Here is an 18,408-nt window from a genome sequence, read left to right on the forward strand (position 1 = left end):
GAAGAAAATCGATATTTTCTCAACTGATGATTGCTTGAATTTTAGTGTTTTCGTATGCTTGACTGGTTGCCTCTTTAAGCAGGCTCTTTGTTTTACGTTTGTAGCATATTTTAAAATAGCCGTCAAGCAATTTCGATAATAACACTATCGATAAACGATAGTACAATCGATACATCGATATCTCAATTATAAATTCGATATTAAAAGTGAGCGACCTGGTAAGCAAAAGTAGTAATGAAGTTTGCCATGGCTATAGCACAAGAGCAAAGAGTTCAGCTGTATATCAGTACCCCGCTCACAGACTGACACTTTTGGATAAAGACCATATTATTCGGGACTCAAGCTCTTCAATTGTCTACCTGAAAGAATACGGTTATGTGGTAGTCATAGGGTTTTCTTGTCTTCAATTACTAATGTACTTGTGGAAGCGTGTCCCTATACAATGGAGGAATGTTGTGGTGCCTTCATAATTTGAGTTGATACAGATACATACACATTGCATAGAAAAATGTTCATGACATGTTACATGCCACTTGAGCTCTGCTCAGATTTGTGGCTTCACGTAACAAATGACAATAATAATAATACTAATAATAGTAACGTTGTACTTTGGAAGTGTATTTTGCCAAAGTGAGATATTCTTTTTAGTGGGTGACATTCATTCATTCCATTGATGTTTTCGTTGTTTGATAACAGGTAACGAAGAATCATTACGAGTGGCGAAAGTGGAGCCATGGAATTCGGTGCGAGTCACGTTCACGATTCCACGCGAGGCGGCTTCCCGGTTGCGGCAGCTTGCGCAACAGGGGGATGCAGCTCTCGCTCATCTCGGAATCCTCTCTGTACAGGTCGAAGGCGATCAGGTTAGTTCACTTACAAATACCGGGTGACCACGAGTAACATTTACATATTAAAAATAGAAAACAATATTAACTTTTCAAGACAATATTTATTCAATTTGATTAAAATAGTTGTGAGTATATGCCATTTACTCTACATAGAGAAAATTATGTCAGGAAGGTGGCGTCCTTTTTCCCTGAGGCAATTTTCTATTGCGTCCAGGAAGCTCTCCCGCACTCGTTCCAGTGTATGCTCATTGATCAACGCCACCTCAGTAAGTATCGCCGCTTTCAAGTCATCTAAAGTAGAGAGTTTATGTCGATAAACTTGATCTTTCAAATATCCCCACAAATAAAAACCATACATTTTAAGGTCCGGAGATCGAGGAGGGAAGTGCACATCTCCAAAAATCTTGAAATCAGTGAGATCTTCCTGGACAGAAAATAAAATTGCCTCAGGGAAAAATGACGTCTTCTTCCTTACATAAAGTGAATTGCATATACTAACAACTATTTTACTCAAGTTGAATAAATAGTATCTTGGAAAATTAATATTGTTTTCTAATTTATAAAATGTAAATGTTTCTCGTGGTCACCCTGTACTATCCAAGTGTTTTTCCATCTACTCAGACTCGAATATTCTTACATATTGTTTAAGGGTAACCGTCCACTGGAACCGTATTCAACCGATTCGTTCGGCCGTTGGATCGGACGAATCTGCCGGCCGTTAATTCGGCCAAATATTGTCGTCCATTGGAACCGTTTACGTCAGTCTAGTTGCCAATTATTGTATTAACTACTATCATAGCCACCAAAAGTTATCATAAACAATGATTATATTGAGATTTTGAGAATTGAATAAACAAATATCCACTAAATTAGTTATTCATTACCATAATTTCACCTTCAGATCCGATTTGTTCAGCAATCTTTGTCCACAGATTCCTTTGAACATCACGATGATGATATCTTTTGTCTCGCATATCCCACAATGGAACATGCTCTTGGACCAAACTTATAAACTTTTCATTGTCCATAGTTACAACTATATAAAATAGAAATTAAAAAAACAATAACAAACAAGACTGTGAAACAATTTTAGGTTAGGAACACTTTGTTGTCTCAGCTCGACTAGTTAGTACGGCCGGATAGAGCCGGAAAATCCCATTCAATTCGAATTGAAAAATTGATCGGCCGGAGACCGATGAACCTGTTGCAATGGACGAGCTATTCCTTTCTTTGTTGGGAGATCGTTCGGTAGTTTTCGGCCGATGCTAGTTCGGACGAAAACTGTACTAGTGGACGGCCCACCTAAGGTGATTTTTGAGGAATTGAGTAGTAGTGGTGGCTCGTGGAGGGGGGGGGCTCAGGTGATTCTAGGCAGTATTTATTTTTATATAAAACACACAAAATTTACTGGTGGTGGGGGGGGGGCTCAGGTGATTCTAGGCAGTATTTATTTTTATATAAAACACAATATTTACTGCGTTACCGCCAAATTATAACTTGTAAACATGCGAAATCGAGAATTCTAACCTAAATTCGCCCAAGAACGAACCGGCAAAACAACATGCCATTTTTTCCTCTAACTAGTCTACATCTGTGATTCCAACTTAGGTACTTCCCACCTCAACTTGAACACAAGATGATTGAGAATAAATAATGTCATATACAGTAACTAACTCCCGATAAAGAAAATTAGTTGAACATCAAAATCAAATCAAATATGATTCTTGATTACTCATAATTATTCAATTTCCATGAATGAGAATATTCATTTTCCACGCGATTATCTTCAAATTATTCATTTTCCTTCAGAGCCGGTAAAGTAGAGAGCGCTCTACCGTACAGTACTAGTACTAGTGTGTCGCTTGAATGGAGTCCAAACTAGCCATATTCTTTCCATGCAAATCATACATAGTCACCGTTTCAGCCATTGACTGACTTGATCATTGTGGAAGATAGCGCTATTCCCGGACTCACAGCCAAACGCCCCACTTTAATTTCTCTCATTTTAATAATTGAAGAGTGAAAAATTAAATAAAACTGAATTAGTACCAATTCAATTCAACTTTATTTTTACACTATAACCAGTGTCTGCTTCATGTCAAGCGCAGATCATTGATCTCATTTTCGGCCTATTGGATTCAAATACAATTTGAAAAAATATATAATACAAATGGTGCTTATTTTAATATTTTCAAAAGATTGAAGAAAATTAAAAAAATGATATTAGCGATGGGAGGGCGGCGTCCCAAGAGTCCTAATGGACGAGCCGCCACTAGAATTGAGTGATTAATTTATGTATTAGTTTCTGTAAATTTATAAGATAGTTTTTGTGGAATTGCTTATGGTAATTCATTTGTTGGTTACAGCTGATCTCATTGAGAATAGCCGGTCGCATGGGGGAAGCACAGGAGATAGTGCTGAGGACTGGAGCAGCTGGAGAAGCAAGTACAAGTGTTGCGAGTGCCAGTGCCAGCACTCCACCTCAGACCTCCTCTTCATCGTCGCATTTCTGCAGCCCAAATGTGGTTGCTCCATCCGACGGCGACCCGATTCCTCCCTTTCCTTTGAAGCCATCAACAAATCCAACCTCATCAACGTTTCCCTTCGCCAGCATGACTCATGCGGCAACTGCTATCCACAGCAGGGAATCTCAGTCACATCTACTACCACCTCCATATCCTGTTGTTGAATCTGGTGGCAGCAACGTGGGAGCAAATGTAGCGTTGAGTTCACCGCTACTGGTCAATCTGTTGCAGAATGATGGCACACCGGTGCCACAAAAACAGTCACCACCGCTACCACCACCTCAACCACCAACACCACAAGTGGCCACTGTCACCTCTGCTGCGTTGAAAGCACAACTGCTACAACAACATCAGAACAGCGCATCCGCGTTTGTTACACTGAATACTGCACGCAGTGATCCCAACTCGGTTTCATCTCAAACGCCGCAAGTGATATTGCACGGCCACGGCACACAACAGCAGATGACATCCGCTTTTACAGCGGTCAAAAGTATACAAGGAACTGTATCAACTGCTAGTGGTCCATCAATTCCTGGCGCTAGTAATCTGTATCATCCACAACATCAGCGTCCTGTCACGCCAAACCTGATAGCGACACAGTTCGCTTCAAATCGTATCATAACGGGCGCATCCCTTCGACAAGTGACACCTTCTGCAGCTGCAGTTGCTTCGACTTGCATGCAGAGGCAAGCAGGCACCACCACAACTGTCAGGTATCCCACTTCTCAGCCAGCAGCCGCTATATTCCAACAGCAAGTCAATCAAGCACAAATCATCAAGGTACAACAGCAGCAACAACAGCTGGTGAGAACAGCAGCTCTGGGTAGCAGCAATACTCAGAGAATTATGGTTGCAGGTAACACCCAACAAAACAACATTCTCACTTCCTCTCCATCTCTACTACACCAGTCTCAGCAAACTGTAGTTCAACAACATTTCACTATGGCCCGACCGCAACAGCTACCATCAGCTGTCAATGTTCCAAGTTTGGCCCCGACCAGTAATAGAAACATTTTCGTGCCAGGCGCAAGACCTATTGTTACTAATTCTATAATGGCTGGACCAGCAAGTGATTCTCATCTCCAACAGAAATGTGGTGCAGGGATGCCACAGAATGTTGCACCTCCTACTTTCAATTGTAGGGGGCCCCAAGTCAAACCTTCTCTCACACCGATTATGAGAAGTGATGGCGATGCGTCTGCAACCAGTCTTCAGACCAATTGCAACCATTTACCAACTACCGGTACAAATAGTGTGGCACCTCCCACTACTTCTATTCCACAAGGCTCAGTAACAACAGTAGCTCAACCTACCAGCTCCATTGCCAACTCAACGGTCAATTCACCTACTGACGTGAAAACCGTCGTTGACAAGTCGTCTTCGATATCGGATGACAACAAATGTAACGATAAATCACCGTCACCCCCACCAAGCTTAACATCGACTGGTAAGCGACGTCAGTATCTGATAAATCCGTTGACAGGCCATCTAGAACCGGTGCCTAGCGAAAGTGAATCTTCAGACAGTGAACACGATCCCAGTGATGCAGTACCAAATTCTTCGACACCTGGAGATGATCCATTCTTTTTACCGTCACCATCCAACGATCGGTCAAATTCGGTTTTCTCGGATGATGACGATGATGTGAGCTCGATTGTTTCACGTCGTGCGGACACAACTACCACCACAGATCAATCAGATTCTGAAGCAACAGTTCGCTCAAACAACAGTGACTCGTCAGTAGTTCGCAAGTTGATCAATCCAAACTCAGCTGCGGCTGCCGCCGAAAAGATCAAATTGAGGCTGAAACTTGAAAAGAACGAGCCTTACAAATTGGAAGCGCCTTTCTTGAATACCTGTACGACTACATCAACAACTACAACAGTTCAAACAGTGCAAAAGAAAATTGAAAAGGTGCGAATGTTTGGTCCAGTTCCTACTGATGTAACACCTGCAATCAATGCGTTGCCAATATCTGCTGCTACCTCCATGTTCAATACTGTCTGCAGCACGGGCAACAGTTTAACCACCACTGTTGCTACATGCAATTCTTCTGAACCACCTCGAGTACCTCCACTGCATATATCTTTGAGGGGACGTAATGCAGCTGTTGTTGTCAACTCAAGAAAAGATAAGAAGTGGCTATCTGCAACAGCATTGTTGAAGGAAGGTAAAAAAACTGGTATCAATAAAGTGAAGCTGAAGGTAAGAGATGATGGTAACGGTAACCTGTCAATGGTTACATCTCCAAGCTTAGTGGATGCGACGGATGTAATGAAGAAGTTTGAAAGTGAGAGTGCTTTAGCGAGCATACGTTGTTTGGACCCAACAAGGACGACGCCCACCGAGGGACCTACTCTTCCTCTCAAGTGCAAAACCTACCCTACCCCAACATCCACGGCGCGAACCGTCGGCACATCAACTCCAGCTGCTACCTCTACCAATATTGCCGAGCCGACGTTCCATCGAGAGCTTGAGGACAACTCGATCAACTCTAGGATTCTGGAGATTGGCGAGATTCCAGCAACACCACAAGTCAGAACAACATTCCCAACCGAAGCTGAGGTCGCGTCGATCCTGAGGTCCATGGTGCCGGCTGACAACCATCACAAGCTCAGCTTGAGCGGCCCTGGAAAGGTTAGTAACTTGCCTCTTATTACTGCTACTTGAACTTCGTTTATTTCACTGCATTTTTACAATAATTGGTAATACAAATACATACATTAAATTTATGTCGTACCTTCCTAAATGGGCGCTTACATTATTCAAGTTTTGTGAAAAATGAATGTATTTTTGCTTGAGTGGCCCGGAAATTTCTTTATTCACTCATTTATACAATAAGTACATTATCAAAATGATAGGGAGAATAAAAATAAGGTAACCCTGTGCTACTCCTCTCCCAAATTTAGATAACACATAGTCGGAAATAGGTTAAGTCTTGTAGTTTTTCAATTCACAAAATTTTCAGTAGATTTTCAAATATAGATGCTTCAAAACTAAACATAGAAGAAATATTTCACATTATTATACTAAAATAGGAAATATTCACATATTAAAAATATATCTGGATGAATTACCGAAAAACAAATTTAATTCTAAAAGCACAGCTGATCTTAATGTTCTTGATGTTTACTAATTACTGCTACTTGAACGGGCGCATACATTATTCGAGTTTACTTGAATTCAAGTTCTGTGTAAAATGAATGTATTTTGCAAACTTGAATTCAGGTTTACATGAACAGAAACTCGAATCCACAGTCTACCAGTGTAGTCCCTTCTTCAAATGTTGTAGATGCTGAATCTTGAAGGTGCAATCCAACCTACAAAAATGGGAAAATGAGATAAAAGCTGTTGTCATTCAATGTGGTCCATTCCACATAGCTGTTGTCAGTCTATTCCTCTGGCCTTCAATGAGGTGGAGAGGAAAAAATCACAAATAATAACCACAGTTTGGACTATTGTTATCACGTATTCCGTTGTGTAATGAAATAATATTTAAACACCGTAGAATATATCAAGTACCCTTTTATTTCATCATAAGAGCTAGTCACAACTAGTTATCCATTTATTTTTTTGTCCGCATCTGACAATTCTTGTTTTAATAGTTGATCAATGATTAAAAGAAACTTTTCTCAACCCTGATAATCCCCGATTTAGTTTTATTCGAGAGGATAAATCACATTATTCTGATTTTCTGAGAATATCAACTTAATTTTGTGTGCGCATCTAACAATATTATTGTTTTAATAGTTGATCAACGACTAAAAGAAAGTATTCTCTCAGTTCGGACCATTGTTATCACGTATACCATTGTATAATAGAATAATATTAAAACACAATAGAATATATCAAGTACCCTTTTATTTCATCATAACACGACTAGTTTCAATTTCAGTTTCAACTCTTCCAGAGTCATCTTCAAGTGTAATTCTATAGTGTTTCAATACTTTCAGTAGTCTAAAAATAAGAGTGAGTTATGAAATGATGATACTTTTTTGCCAAATAAAACAGTATGGCAAGAAATAGATTTCATAAAATTGTGTAGTCTAAAAATAGACTACACATTAAAACACATTAAAATTTCAGTAGTAAGATAATAAGAGTTAGTTATGAAATGATGATACTTTTTGGCCAAATAAAACAGTTTTTGACAAGAAATAGATTTCATAAAATTGTGTAACTTAAGACTACGTTTAAAATGAATGAATGAATTATTGTTATCGTATGTTTATATCAGGTGAAGAAGCGGGACTCGAAGAAGAAAGTGTATCCAAGAGAGCGCACTGTGGTCACTGGTGGAGGAGGAGGGGGAGTGGCTCCCCTGCTGAAAAATGCGGTGAAAACGGCGGCAAAGGAGGCACGAATGCTCACCCGACCTCCCCAAAACCCCCTGCCACAGCCGCAGTCTCAAACCCCTCAATCTCAGGATCCAAATCACTCAGGTAGGAACCACCCTCTACAATAAACTTTCTAATTTTTGGCTGTTTAATTCTCAAACAATGAAAACTTGATATATCAAATACATATAAGTATATTATTTATACTTGAATACAGTACATAAACTATTGAAAACTTGAGTGAAAAACTTTTCTCGGAGCCTTAAGGCTGTGAGATATGTATTTGAACGAATAAAGCCGGGTCCAGACGCTCAAGTACTCAAGCAAAAGACGGATCGTTTGGTTCAAGCAAAAGACGGATGTAAAATTGCGTCCACACGCATCCGTCTTATGTCGTCGGTTTTCCTATGGCTGGATATGGTTCATTGATACGGTTGACATATATCCGGTAGATGAGTAATAGTTGTATCGTATTTTTTCGCTACACTATGAATCAAAGTGTCCAAATACAGAGTAACAAGTGACAATTTTTCAGTCAACCTAGTTGACATCAAATTACAATCAGAGCAAGAATCTAAAAGCGCGGTTGCTTTAATAAATTCCCCACTAGAAGATTGAACCAAAACTTCGGCAGTAGGTAACAAGGTGACAGTTGATTGCTGTTGCAAACACAGTGACGAAGTGGAGCTCATTGTGACATGAGAGTTCTTCTGAGGCTGTTTCTGCATTGAAACAGCTTGTTTAGTTGTTTCTGCATTCTGAACCATGACGGAATTCAAGCCAGCATTCTTACCCTTCTTCTTCTTCTTCTTCTTCGATGGCGCTACAGCCCAAATCGAGCCCTGGCCTCCTCAATTCTGCGCCTCCATTCGTCACGATCTCTTGCCTTCCTTCTCCAGTTCCTGATGCGAAGGAGTTCTGCTGCATCCTTGGAAGTACCATCCGCCCATCTCAGTCTTGGCTTCCCCACCGGTCTCTTGCCTCCTGGCTGTCCCATATATATTTTCCTGGGGGCGCGAGTGTCAGGCATCCGCTCCACATGCCCTGCCCATCTTAAACGTTTCAGTCTGACATATATGGACAGGGGTGGCTCCTTATAGAGTGCAGCTAATTCGTTGTTATTTCTTATTCGCCAGACACCCTCATCACACACAGGTCCATATATTCTACGCAGCATTTTCCTTTCCCAGCGGTCTAAATTGCCTGCTGCCTTTGATGTTAATGTCCAAACTTCGCTTCCATACGTGACCACTGTACGTATTATGGACTTATATAATCTAGCCTTTATATTTCTATGGACGCTTCTAGACTTGAATATCTGCAGCATAGAGAAGAATGTTTTGTTCCCCGTATTGAGCCGCTTCTGTATTTCTTTCATCTCATCACTGTCCGCTGTTATATTAACTCCCAGGTAGGTGAAGTCTTTCACGTTCTCAAAGCTGTACTCACCCACCAATAGGTTTTGTTCTCTTCTGTTGTGCTGACGTCTGCTTTGATGTAGGAACTTGGTCTTATCACAATTCACCTTTAGACCAATCTCATTAGCTGCATTTTCCAAGTTTGTGAACATTTCTTTGACTGCTGCCACTGATCTTCCTGCTAGGTCCAGGTCATCTGCATACCCTAATATCTGCTGGGTCTTGTTTATTAATGTACCACTTGTATCTGCCAGAGTCCCTCTTATCACCCTTTCTAGTGCAAGGTTGAAGAGAACTGGTGCTAGGCCATCTCCTTGTTTCAGTCCTTGTTCCACCTCAAACTTATCTGTCATTTCCCCATCTATCTTCACCTGACAGGTGGTCTTCTTCATTGTTGCTCTGACAAGTCGTACAAGCTTTGTTGGTATGCCAAGATCAAGCATGGTTGAGTATAGCTTTTCTCTGTCGATGCTGTCGTAGGCCTGCTTGAAGTCTATGTATAGGTGGTAGACATCTATATTGAACTCCCAGAACTTTTCTGCTAACTGTCGGGCAACAAAGAGCTGATCTGTCGTTGACCTGCCTGATCTGAAACCAGCCTGATACTCTCCTAGTAATCCCTCAGCATACACATCTATTTTATCTTTGATTATTGAGGTGAAGGTTTTATATGCTGTTGATAAGAGAGATATACCTCTGTAGTTTTTGGGCTCAAGTCTATCACCCTTTTTATAGATGGGGCATATGATGCTCATGTGCCAGTCTTCAGGGAGGGTCTCTGTTTCCCACACAAACTTTATGAGATGGGCCAGTTTTGTTGTCAATTGATCTCCTCCATACTTGAGTAATTCTCCTGTAATTCCATCTATCCCTGGGGCTCTGTTATTCTTTATTTTCTTCAGTGCCTTCACAACATCATCAACCGTGGGTGGTTCAATGATTATTTCATCATCAATTACTTCTAATCTCTGGTCTGGCAGTACATTTTGGTCTAGGTTGGGGTTAAGCAACTGACTGAAGTAGGTCCTCCATCGCTCCATTATGCTATCTTTATTTCCAATTATTTTTCCATTCAGATCCTTACAAAGTGTTGTTTTTGGCTTGTATCCTTTCTTGAACAGGTTTACTCCTTTATATGCCTCTCGGGGGTCTTTCTTCTCAAAATCCTGTTGAATTTTGGTGACCTTGTTGTTGTAGTATTCTCGTTTTTTCCTTTTAATCACACTTTTAGCCTTTCTTCTAAGAATATCATAGTTTGCTTTTTTTGCTCTAGTTGGCCTTTCTATATAGTGTCTCCGGGCCTCGTTTCTTTTCTGTATGGCCTCCTCACACTCATCATCAAACCAGCTCTCCCGTCTTGTTTGGGTACTATATCCAATAGTCTCCTCTGCTGCCTGGGTAATAGCCCTCTTCAGATCCTGCCATTCCTCCTCTGTTGTTCTATTTTCCTCCTGTGCGTGTACAGGTAATTGAATGAGATTCTCCAGTGCCTCTTGATATTTCTTTCTTTCACCTTCCTCCCTCAGTTTATCTACATTCAGCTTTGGTGGCCTCTGCTGCCTTTTATTGTCTTTACTGCGAATTCGGCATCTAAAATCAATTCTCACCAGATAGTGATCAGAATCACAGTCCGCACCTCTGCAGCTCCTTATGTTTGTGATGCTTGTAGCTGCTCGTCTATCCACCAAGACATGATCAATCTGATTATGGTGCTGGCCGTCTGGTGATGTCCAGGTCCACTTGTGAATTTCTTTTCTTGGGAACTGTGTTGAGGCAACTATCATGTTTCTTGACATTGCAAAATCCAGGACCCGCATTCCATTGTCGTTGCTCTCTTCATGCAGACTATGCAATCCTGCCACTCTCTGGAATACCATCTCCTTACCAATTTTTGCGTTCATGTCTCCCAAAATCATTTTTATATCATTAGAAGGCATGCTATTGTATGTCTGTTCCAGCTTGCAGTAGAATTCATCCTTAACAGCTTCATCTTTATCTTCACTTTCGGCATGCACATTTATTAGTGAGAGGTTGAAGAATTTTGTTTTTACCCTTAGGACGCATATTCTCTCATTTACTGGCTTGAAATCTATAATATTCTCCTTCATGCTATTTTCCACCACAAATCCAACTCCAAGTTCATGCCTGTCTCCCTCCTTGCCACTGTACATCACAGTGTGAGACTGAGTGTCAAACACTCCCTTGCCTGGCCAACGCATTTCCTGTATAGCAAGTACTTTTACTCTATACTGTTTCACACATTGTAGTAATTCTTTCAAGGCACCACTTCTGTATAAGCTTCTCACATTCCATGTTCCCATAATCAAGTTCAAGTTCTTTTTCCAAAATTGTTTTCCGAGTATCCTGTCCGATTTCCGAGGCTGTTGTTGAGGTTTCGTAACAAATTGGTTTTTATGGGGTAGGGTCGTTGGCCCCACGCCCAACCCCCAACCTGGAGGACCAGGTCATTTTTTCGGGTTTCCCTCCCTAGCCTTTGGTAATCCAATACCTAACTACAAGGCAGCAGTCAATTTTCTTTCGGGGTTTTGTTCCCTTAGCCTTTGGAGATCCATTGATCTTCGTCTGCAAGGCAGCAGTCGTGTTTGCTGGTTTTGGTCCACCCCGGGTATTTGATTTCCCCGGTACCACCTATATCTAGGAGGCATTCCCCGATCCGCCACCTGGGGAGGCGCCCGATAGAAGACCAGCAACTCCCACGGGATTAAATACTTGAGTACCGTACATAAACTATTGAAACGAAAACTTGAGTGAAAAACTTTTCTCAGAGCCTTGAGGCTGTGAGATATATACTTGACAGAATAATACGTTGATGTTGTCAATATATTCAAAAATTAATTCACATTACAGAACCAGGTTTCATGGTAACACATCTTCAGTTGGATTAATGTTGTCTGTTATTGTTGAAGGAACAGGAAATTGAATTGAATTGTTACCATGAAACCTGGTTTTGTAATGTGAATTAATTTTTGAATATATTGACAACATCAACGTATTATTCTGTCAAGTATATATCTCAGAACCTTAAGGCTGTCAAGTATATATCTCAGAGCCTTAAGGCTGTGAGATATATACTTGACAGAATAATACGTTGATGTTGTCAATATATTCAAAAATTAATTCACATTACAAAACCAGGTTTCATGGTAACAATTCAATTCAATTTCCTGTTCCTTCAACAATAACAGACAACATTAGTCCAACTGAAGATGTGTTACCATGAAACCTGGTTCTGTAATGTGAATTAATTTTTGAATATATTGACAACATCAACGTATTATTCTGTCAAGTATATATCTCACAGCCTTAAGGCTCTGAGATATATACTTGACAGCCTTAAGGTTCTGAGATATATACTTGACAGAATAATACGTTGATGTTGTCAATATATTCAAAAATTAATTCACATTACAAAACCAGGTTTCATGGTAACAATTCAATTCAATTTCCTGTTCCTTCAACAATAACAGACAACATTAGTCCAACTGAAGATGTGTTACCATGAAACCTGGTTCTGTAATGTGAATTAATTTTTGAATAAATATATTGACAACATCAACCTCTTATTCTTTCAATTATTGAGAAATACGACAACATCTCATACCATACAATCAAATTATTAAGATATAATATACTTGACCCAAATATTCAGTAAGACCTTCAACAATTATCACAACTTCTAGTATGGTCTCTAGTCAAAACCTCGCTCGTGCGCAATCAAGGTTCAAAGACTCAAAAGATTATTGACTATGTCAAAATCGGACGGTGAGAATGAGCATCAAAATACAACCACAATTGGTGAAAGTAAAATGAACCGGAAGAAGAACCGAAAGAGGAAATAATGCGATTACATATAATTCGAAAGGAATATGGAGGCCTGTCTGATTTTGATGGGCTACGTTGCAAGCTATGTCCATGGATTTTGTATGTTGATTGTTTTGTTAATCACCAGGTTTTTTTTATTTTTTATCTCTCGTTTTATGCTTGTATGTTTGATTTCGGCCTGAGGACAATCCTAGTTTACTGTGACCGAGTGTAGGAAATATTACATTTCGAGCTAATTTTTGAATAAATATATTGACAACATCAACCTCTTATTCTTTCAATTATTGAGAAATACGACAACATCTCATACCATACAATCAAATTATTAAGATATAATATACTTGACCCAAATATTCAGGAAGACCTTCAACAATTATCACAACTTCTAGTATGGTCTCTAGTCAAAACCTCGCTCGTGCGCAATCAAGGTTCAAAGACTCAAAAGATTATTGACTATGTCAAAATCGGACGGTGAGAATGAGCATCAAAATACAACCACAATTGGTGAAAGTAAAATGAACCGGAAGAAGAACCGAAAGAGGAAATAATGCGATTACATATAATTCGAAAGGAATATGGAGGCCTGTCTGATTTTGATGGGCTACGTTGCAAGCTATGTCCATGGATTTTGTATGTTGATTGTTTTGTTAATCACCAGGTTTTTTTTATTTTTTATCTCTCGTTTTATGCTTGTATGTTTGATTTCGGCCTGAGGACAATCCTAGTTTACTGTGACCGAGTGTAGGAAATATTACATTTCGAGCTAATTTTTGAATAAATATATTGACAACATCAACCTCTTATTCTTTCAATTATTGAGAAATACGACAACATCTCATACCATACAATCAAATTATTAAGATATAATATACTTGACCCAAATATTCAGGAAGACCTTCAACAATTATCACAACTTCTAGTATGGTCTCTAGTCAATTGTGATTATAGGGGTCGAGTGTGATTGAGTGGACTAGTCGAGTGTGATTATAGGGGTCGCCGCCAACCTGTCACCCCGACAACTAAACTCCTCGCAATTTTGATCACAGTCATTAAATCTCCTGACAAAATATACTATTGCCGTCAACTAGTCTCCCCGACATCCAATCCCCTACTAGAGCGAAGGAGCTTAGTTGTCGGCGACAACCAAGCTCCTCACACGCTCACGACAACCAAACTTCCCGCCAGCTGATCCCCTGCTGGATATGAGGGGTCTGGTTGTCGTGATCGTACCCGACAACTAAGCTCCTCGCACGCTAACGACAACCAAGCTCACCGACAGCCGATCCCCTATTGGGCATTGAAACCAGCTTGAAGCGGGCGGGGAAGTAGTACACTCATAGACACTGTTTCACACATTCGATGAATTTGATTATTAGAAGAAAAGCTTGTTAATGTTGCAAATACCATTAAAACTGATCTCTCTAGTACAGTGGTCGCCAAACATATGAGCCTGTGAGCTAGAATAGCATTTATAAATCTTCTAGTGAGCTACCAAGGAATATTAGAATAAACAAAGTATCTTTTATTGCCTATAAAGATACATTTCTAGTGTTGAAATCTACTTATCTCACGACAAAAAGTAGAACTAAAGTTGAAATGTACATTTCAATGAGAGCAGTGGACCTCTTTTTGGCCATCAAGTATTTTCTTGATGTTTGGAGTGTACGTTGTAGCCGCCATTCTGATGCAGTTGTCCAAAAAATGTTCCTATATCGATTTTTTATAAATTTCATATTTGATAAAGATGAATCACACAAGTAGGTAGAGCTGAGCATAGTTTTCAACCTCAATGCAACTTGAATAATAAATAATAGGATATTTTTCTTTGGGGACTTGAGGCCAAATATTTCCAGTTGTAGAAAGTGATCTGAGAGACAAGATAATTATAAAAATTAACAAATTCCATTTCAACTGAAGCCTGATCTACACCAAAATGTTCTACAACACAAGCTGCAAAATCTACTGCATCGATCTCTACAAAAGGAGAGTTGACGAATTGTACAATATTCGATATGCTTTTAAAATCTTGAAATCGTTGATCAAACTGTTGTCTCAAGTATGAATTGTAACGTATTCTTGGTTATTGCTGAGGTGCTGTGAAGGACTTTTTTCGTCATTGATCTTCTTCAGACTGGAAAAATGTTTATATTCAAACTGGAGGACATTCTTTTCCCACATCTCAAGCTACTTGGAAAACGATTTTACAGTTGAAATCATTCCACCGATGTCCTTATCTTTCCCTTGAAGTTGCAGATTGAAATCATTCAACTTCTCAGTTATATCTGTGAGAAATGCAAAATTGTGTAGCCATGTTTCTCAATGCATGGTTGACAACCCAAGCATTTCTGTGAGCTACCAAAAACTACCCCACGAGCTACCGGTAGCTCGCGATCGACTGTTTGGTGACCACTGCTCTAGTACATCATATCGCTCAAAAGGGTATTTTGAACTTGCTTCACTCGCTTGTTGTTTTGAAATTTAGCTCTTGGATAAGAACATAAAAATATGAACCAATACCTAACCTCTTCATGAAATTTGAATTATCGGTTCTTGAAAAATGTGATGTAAGTCATCAAAAGCAATGACTGACTGGGAAAACCAGGCGTGATTTGAAGAAATCCATAGAGTAAGTGCATGAAATATATATGTCAGTTTACTCGCGAAAACTCCGGCACTCAGAGCGTGCGAGGAGCTTGGTTGTCGGGTTTGGTGACGACAACCAAGCTCCTTGCACGCTGGCGTTAACCAGCTCCCCGTCAGCTAAGCTTCTCTCTCAGGAGCTCAGTTGACGCCGTCAACCAAGTCTCCCCGAAAGCTAATTCCCTACTGGTAAAGAGGGGACTGGTTGTCGGGACCGTAGACGACAACCAAGCTCCTCGTACGCTCACGTCAACCAGCTCCCCGTCAGCTAAGCTCAGTTGACGCCGTCAACCAATCTCCTTGGAAGTGGTTTTTAAAGGAGCTCAGCTGACGGGGAGCTTAGTTGGCGCGTCCCCGATTACAGAATTGAAATTAGGCAAAACTGAACTAAACGTTTGTTTGATAGTGAAGTACGGTACAATGTTATGGAGAAGTGAAAAATATGAATGTTTTTTGAACGTAGAACGGATTGTATTGGTAGAAAGATTTACCAAGTACTACCAATTCGGTTGCGGGAAATATTAACGATAAAAAAGTTTAAACGAAGTTTGAAATTATTTCTAAAGGAGGAATGCTTTTATAGTCTGAAGGACTATTTTGATTACTGTAATAGAGTCAAAGACAAATAGTAATTATATACTAAATATAAATTTAATGACAAATTAATGGTGTCTCGCTTTTGCTAGCACTTTGACTTGTCTGACGCCGTTGAGGCCAACCAGACGTAATATATATCTATCTATCTATCTATTTGTTATACTATTTATAATTAACCATCAATTAATTAATCATCAATTGTTTGTTACAGGTGTACCGCAGGGTTTGATGGCGGTTACGAAGCAGACCACTCCTCACCCAAGCCCACAGCAGATGCGAGTTGTAGCGCAGGATGTTGCATCTTTCCGACACAAAGCCAATTGTGTTTCTGATCTTATCTCTAAGAAGGTATGTATTGCCGTTCAAATTTTAATAATTTCTCGATTAATAGGCCTGTAGTCTTCTTTGTTATGTAATAAATAAATTAGAGTCGCAATCTCCGTCTGCATTGTATTAATAAATTAAAACGACTTGAATGACAGACAAGGATAGTAAACCAATGTTAATCAGTTTCTGACTTTACAACCTGAATTTCATTATAGGATTTTGAGAATCTTGTCAAGGAAGCTACGCAAAATAACTCCTCTAGAATTTTCTCGAGAATTGCCTCGCAAAATAACTCTAGAGTTTCTTATAGCAATAAAAAAGTGTATGCGATGGAATAGAAATTATGTTTAGGCATTATTATAATTATAATTTATAGATAGATATAATCGCCGGCTAGATAGCCGAGTTGACTATCCCTTCAGTTCGCTAGTGCCACCTGGTCGCGGGTTCGAATCCCGCCAAACCCCATCATCGAATAGACATGGACGTTTCATCATCTCATAATCCACCCTCACACTTCCCCATTACCCACACACAAGCAAAAAGCTCATGTGGGCATCATCCGCAATAAATAAAAAAAAATAAAAATAGATAATTTAGCAGCCACTAACCTCTTCTCAAAGGGGTATATGGACTTGTCAATCATTCATGTAGGAAATATGACATTTCGAGTAGATGATTAGTTTGTTTACAGAAACGACTGGTTTATTGAAACAATTCGAGATTCTACTTTCGGTTGTTACACCATTATCAATCTCTGATAAACTTTGCATTTTCTATTAATTCTGGCAGTGTTCCTTGTTCAAGCGAAAAGTTCATGCTTAAATAGAACTTGTTACTTTGATGGCTGATTTATGCCACTTATGTTGAATTGTGCCCAGAATTCAACATAAGTTGAATTATATTAGAACTTAAGTTATATAAACTTTTTTAATAGTTCGAACTTTATTGAAATTTTATAAAAGTAGTAATTGAGTTCAGTTAGAACTTGTTACTTTGATGGTTGATTTGTGCCACTTATGTTGAATTCTGCACTCAAAAATTAAAAAGATATAAACGATTGTCTCGATTATCCTATTGAAACCAACTGAGAAAAGGCGGCAACGTTAATGAATCATACCATATTAATGTGAATTTATATTGCTAGCTTATCAGACCCGTTGCATTCAGTGCAATCACATCATTCAACTCTACAAATTGAAAGCAGCACGAAAAAACGTTTAGGGCCAGACCATATTAAGCGTTTTTTCAGGCGTTTTTAGAGTCGGCAAAGCAGGGAGTTCACTGATTGGTTGATTGTGTTGGCGTCTGAGAAAACGCTTAATGTGTTTTAAAATACATTGTCTTTTGTGATAAAGAATCAATAAATGACAAAATGACAATGTGGTCTGGCCCTTATCCTTTGAATGTATACAGAATGTATTGCTAGCTTATCAGATTCATTGAATTCAGTGCAATTACATCATTCAACTCTACAAATTGATAGCAGCAAGAGAAAAAACTTGGATTAGTACAGTCTTAATTTTAAGCTAGATACATTTTTTTGAGTAGTTGTTGAAATAGTAGTAGTTGAGCGAAATATTTATATATGCCTATTCCTACCTTAGACTCATTCTCGCACACAGGCAGTAATGCCTCTGCGAGAGTAAATATTTCTTAATATATATTTGTATATCGCTGTCATTTCTGTGGTGCTGACATTGTCTTATTTTTATTGTAAAGTGTATTCTTATTTTATGATGTAGCCTGATGTAGCCTGTTTTAGACGATATGAGAGTAAGATTGCTTTGCGATTGTGTAATATTTGAAATGATTCGAATGTAAGATTGTTTTTCGATTGTGTAATGTTTGAAATGATTCGAGTGTAAGATTG

At 39.3% G+C, this 18,408-nt stretch overlaps 1 protein-coding gene across 1 annotated transcript in view; it reads left to right on the forward strand.

Annotated features, from left to right (window-relative positions):
* LOC111056571 (serine-rich adhesin for platelets) overlaps window positions 1-18,408 on the forward strand; it is a 54,117-nt gene that overhangs the window by 18,034 nt on the left and 17,675 nt on the right. The window contains exons 4-7 of the mRNA XM_022343949.2: window positions 697-863; window positions 3,215-6,010; window positions 7,611-7,815; window positions 16,420-16,556. Of these exons, the coding sequence (XP_022199641.2) occupies window positions 697-863; window positions 3,215-6,010; window positions 7,611-7,815; window positions 16,420-16,556 (3,305 nt within the window). The remainder of the gene's footprint in view (window positions 1-696; window positions 864-3,214; window positions 6,011-7,610; window positions 7,816-16,419; window positions 16,557-18,408) is intronic.

Source organism: Nilaparvata lugens, chromosome X (genome assembly GCF_014356525.2).
Source record: "Nilaparvata lugens isolate BPH chromosome X, ASM1435652v1, whole genome shotgun sequence".
NCBI classification, from domain to species: Eukaryota; Metazoa; Arthropoda; class Insecta; order Hemiptera; family Delphacidae; genus Nilaparvata; species Nilaparvata lugens.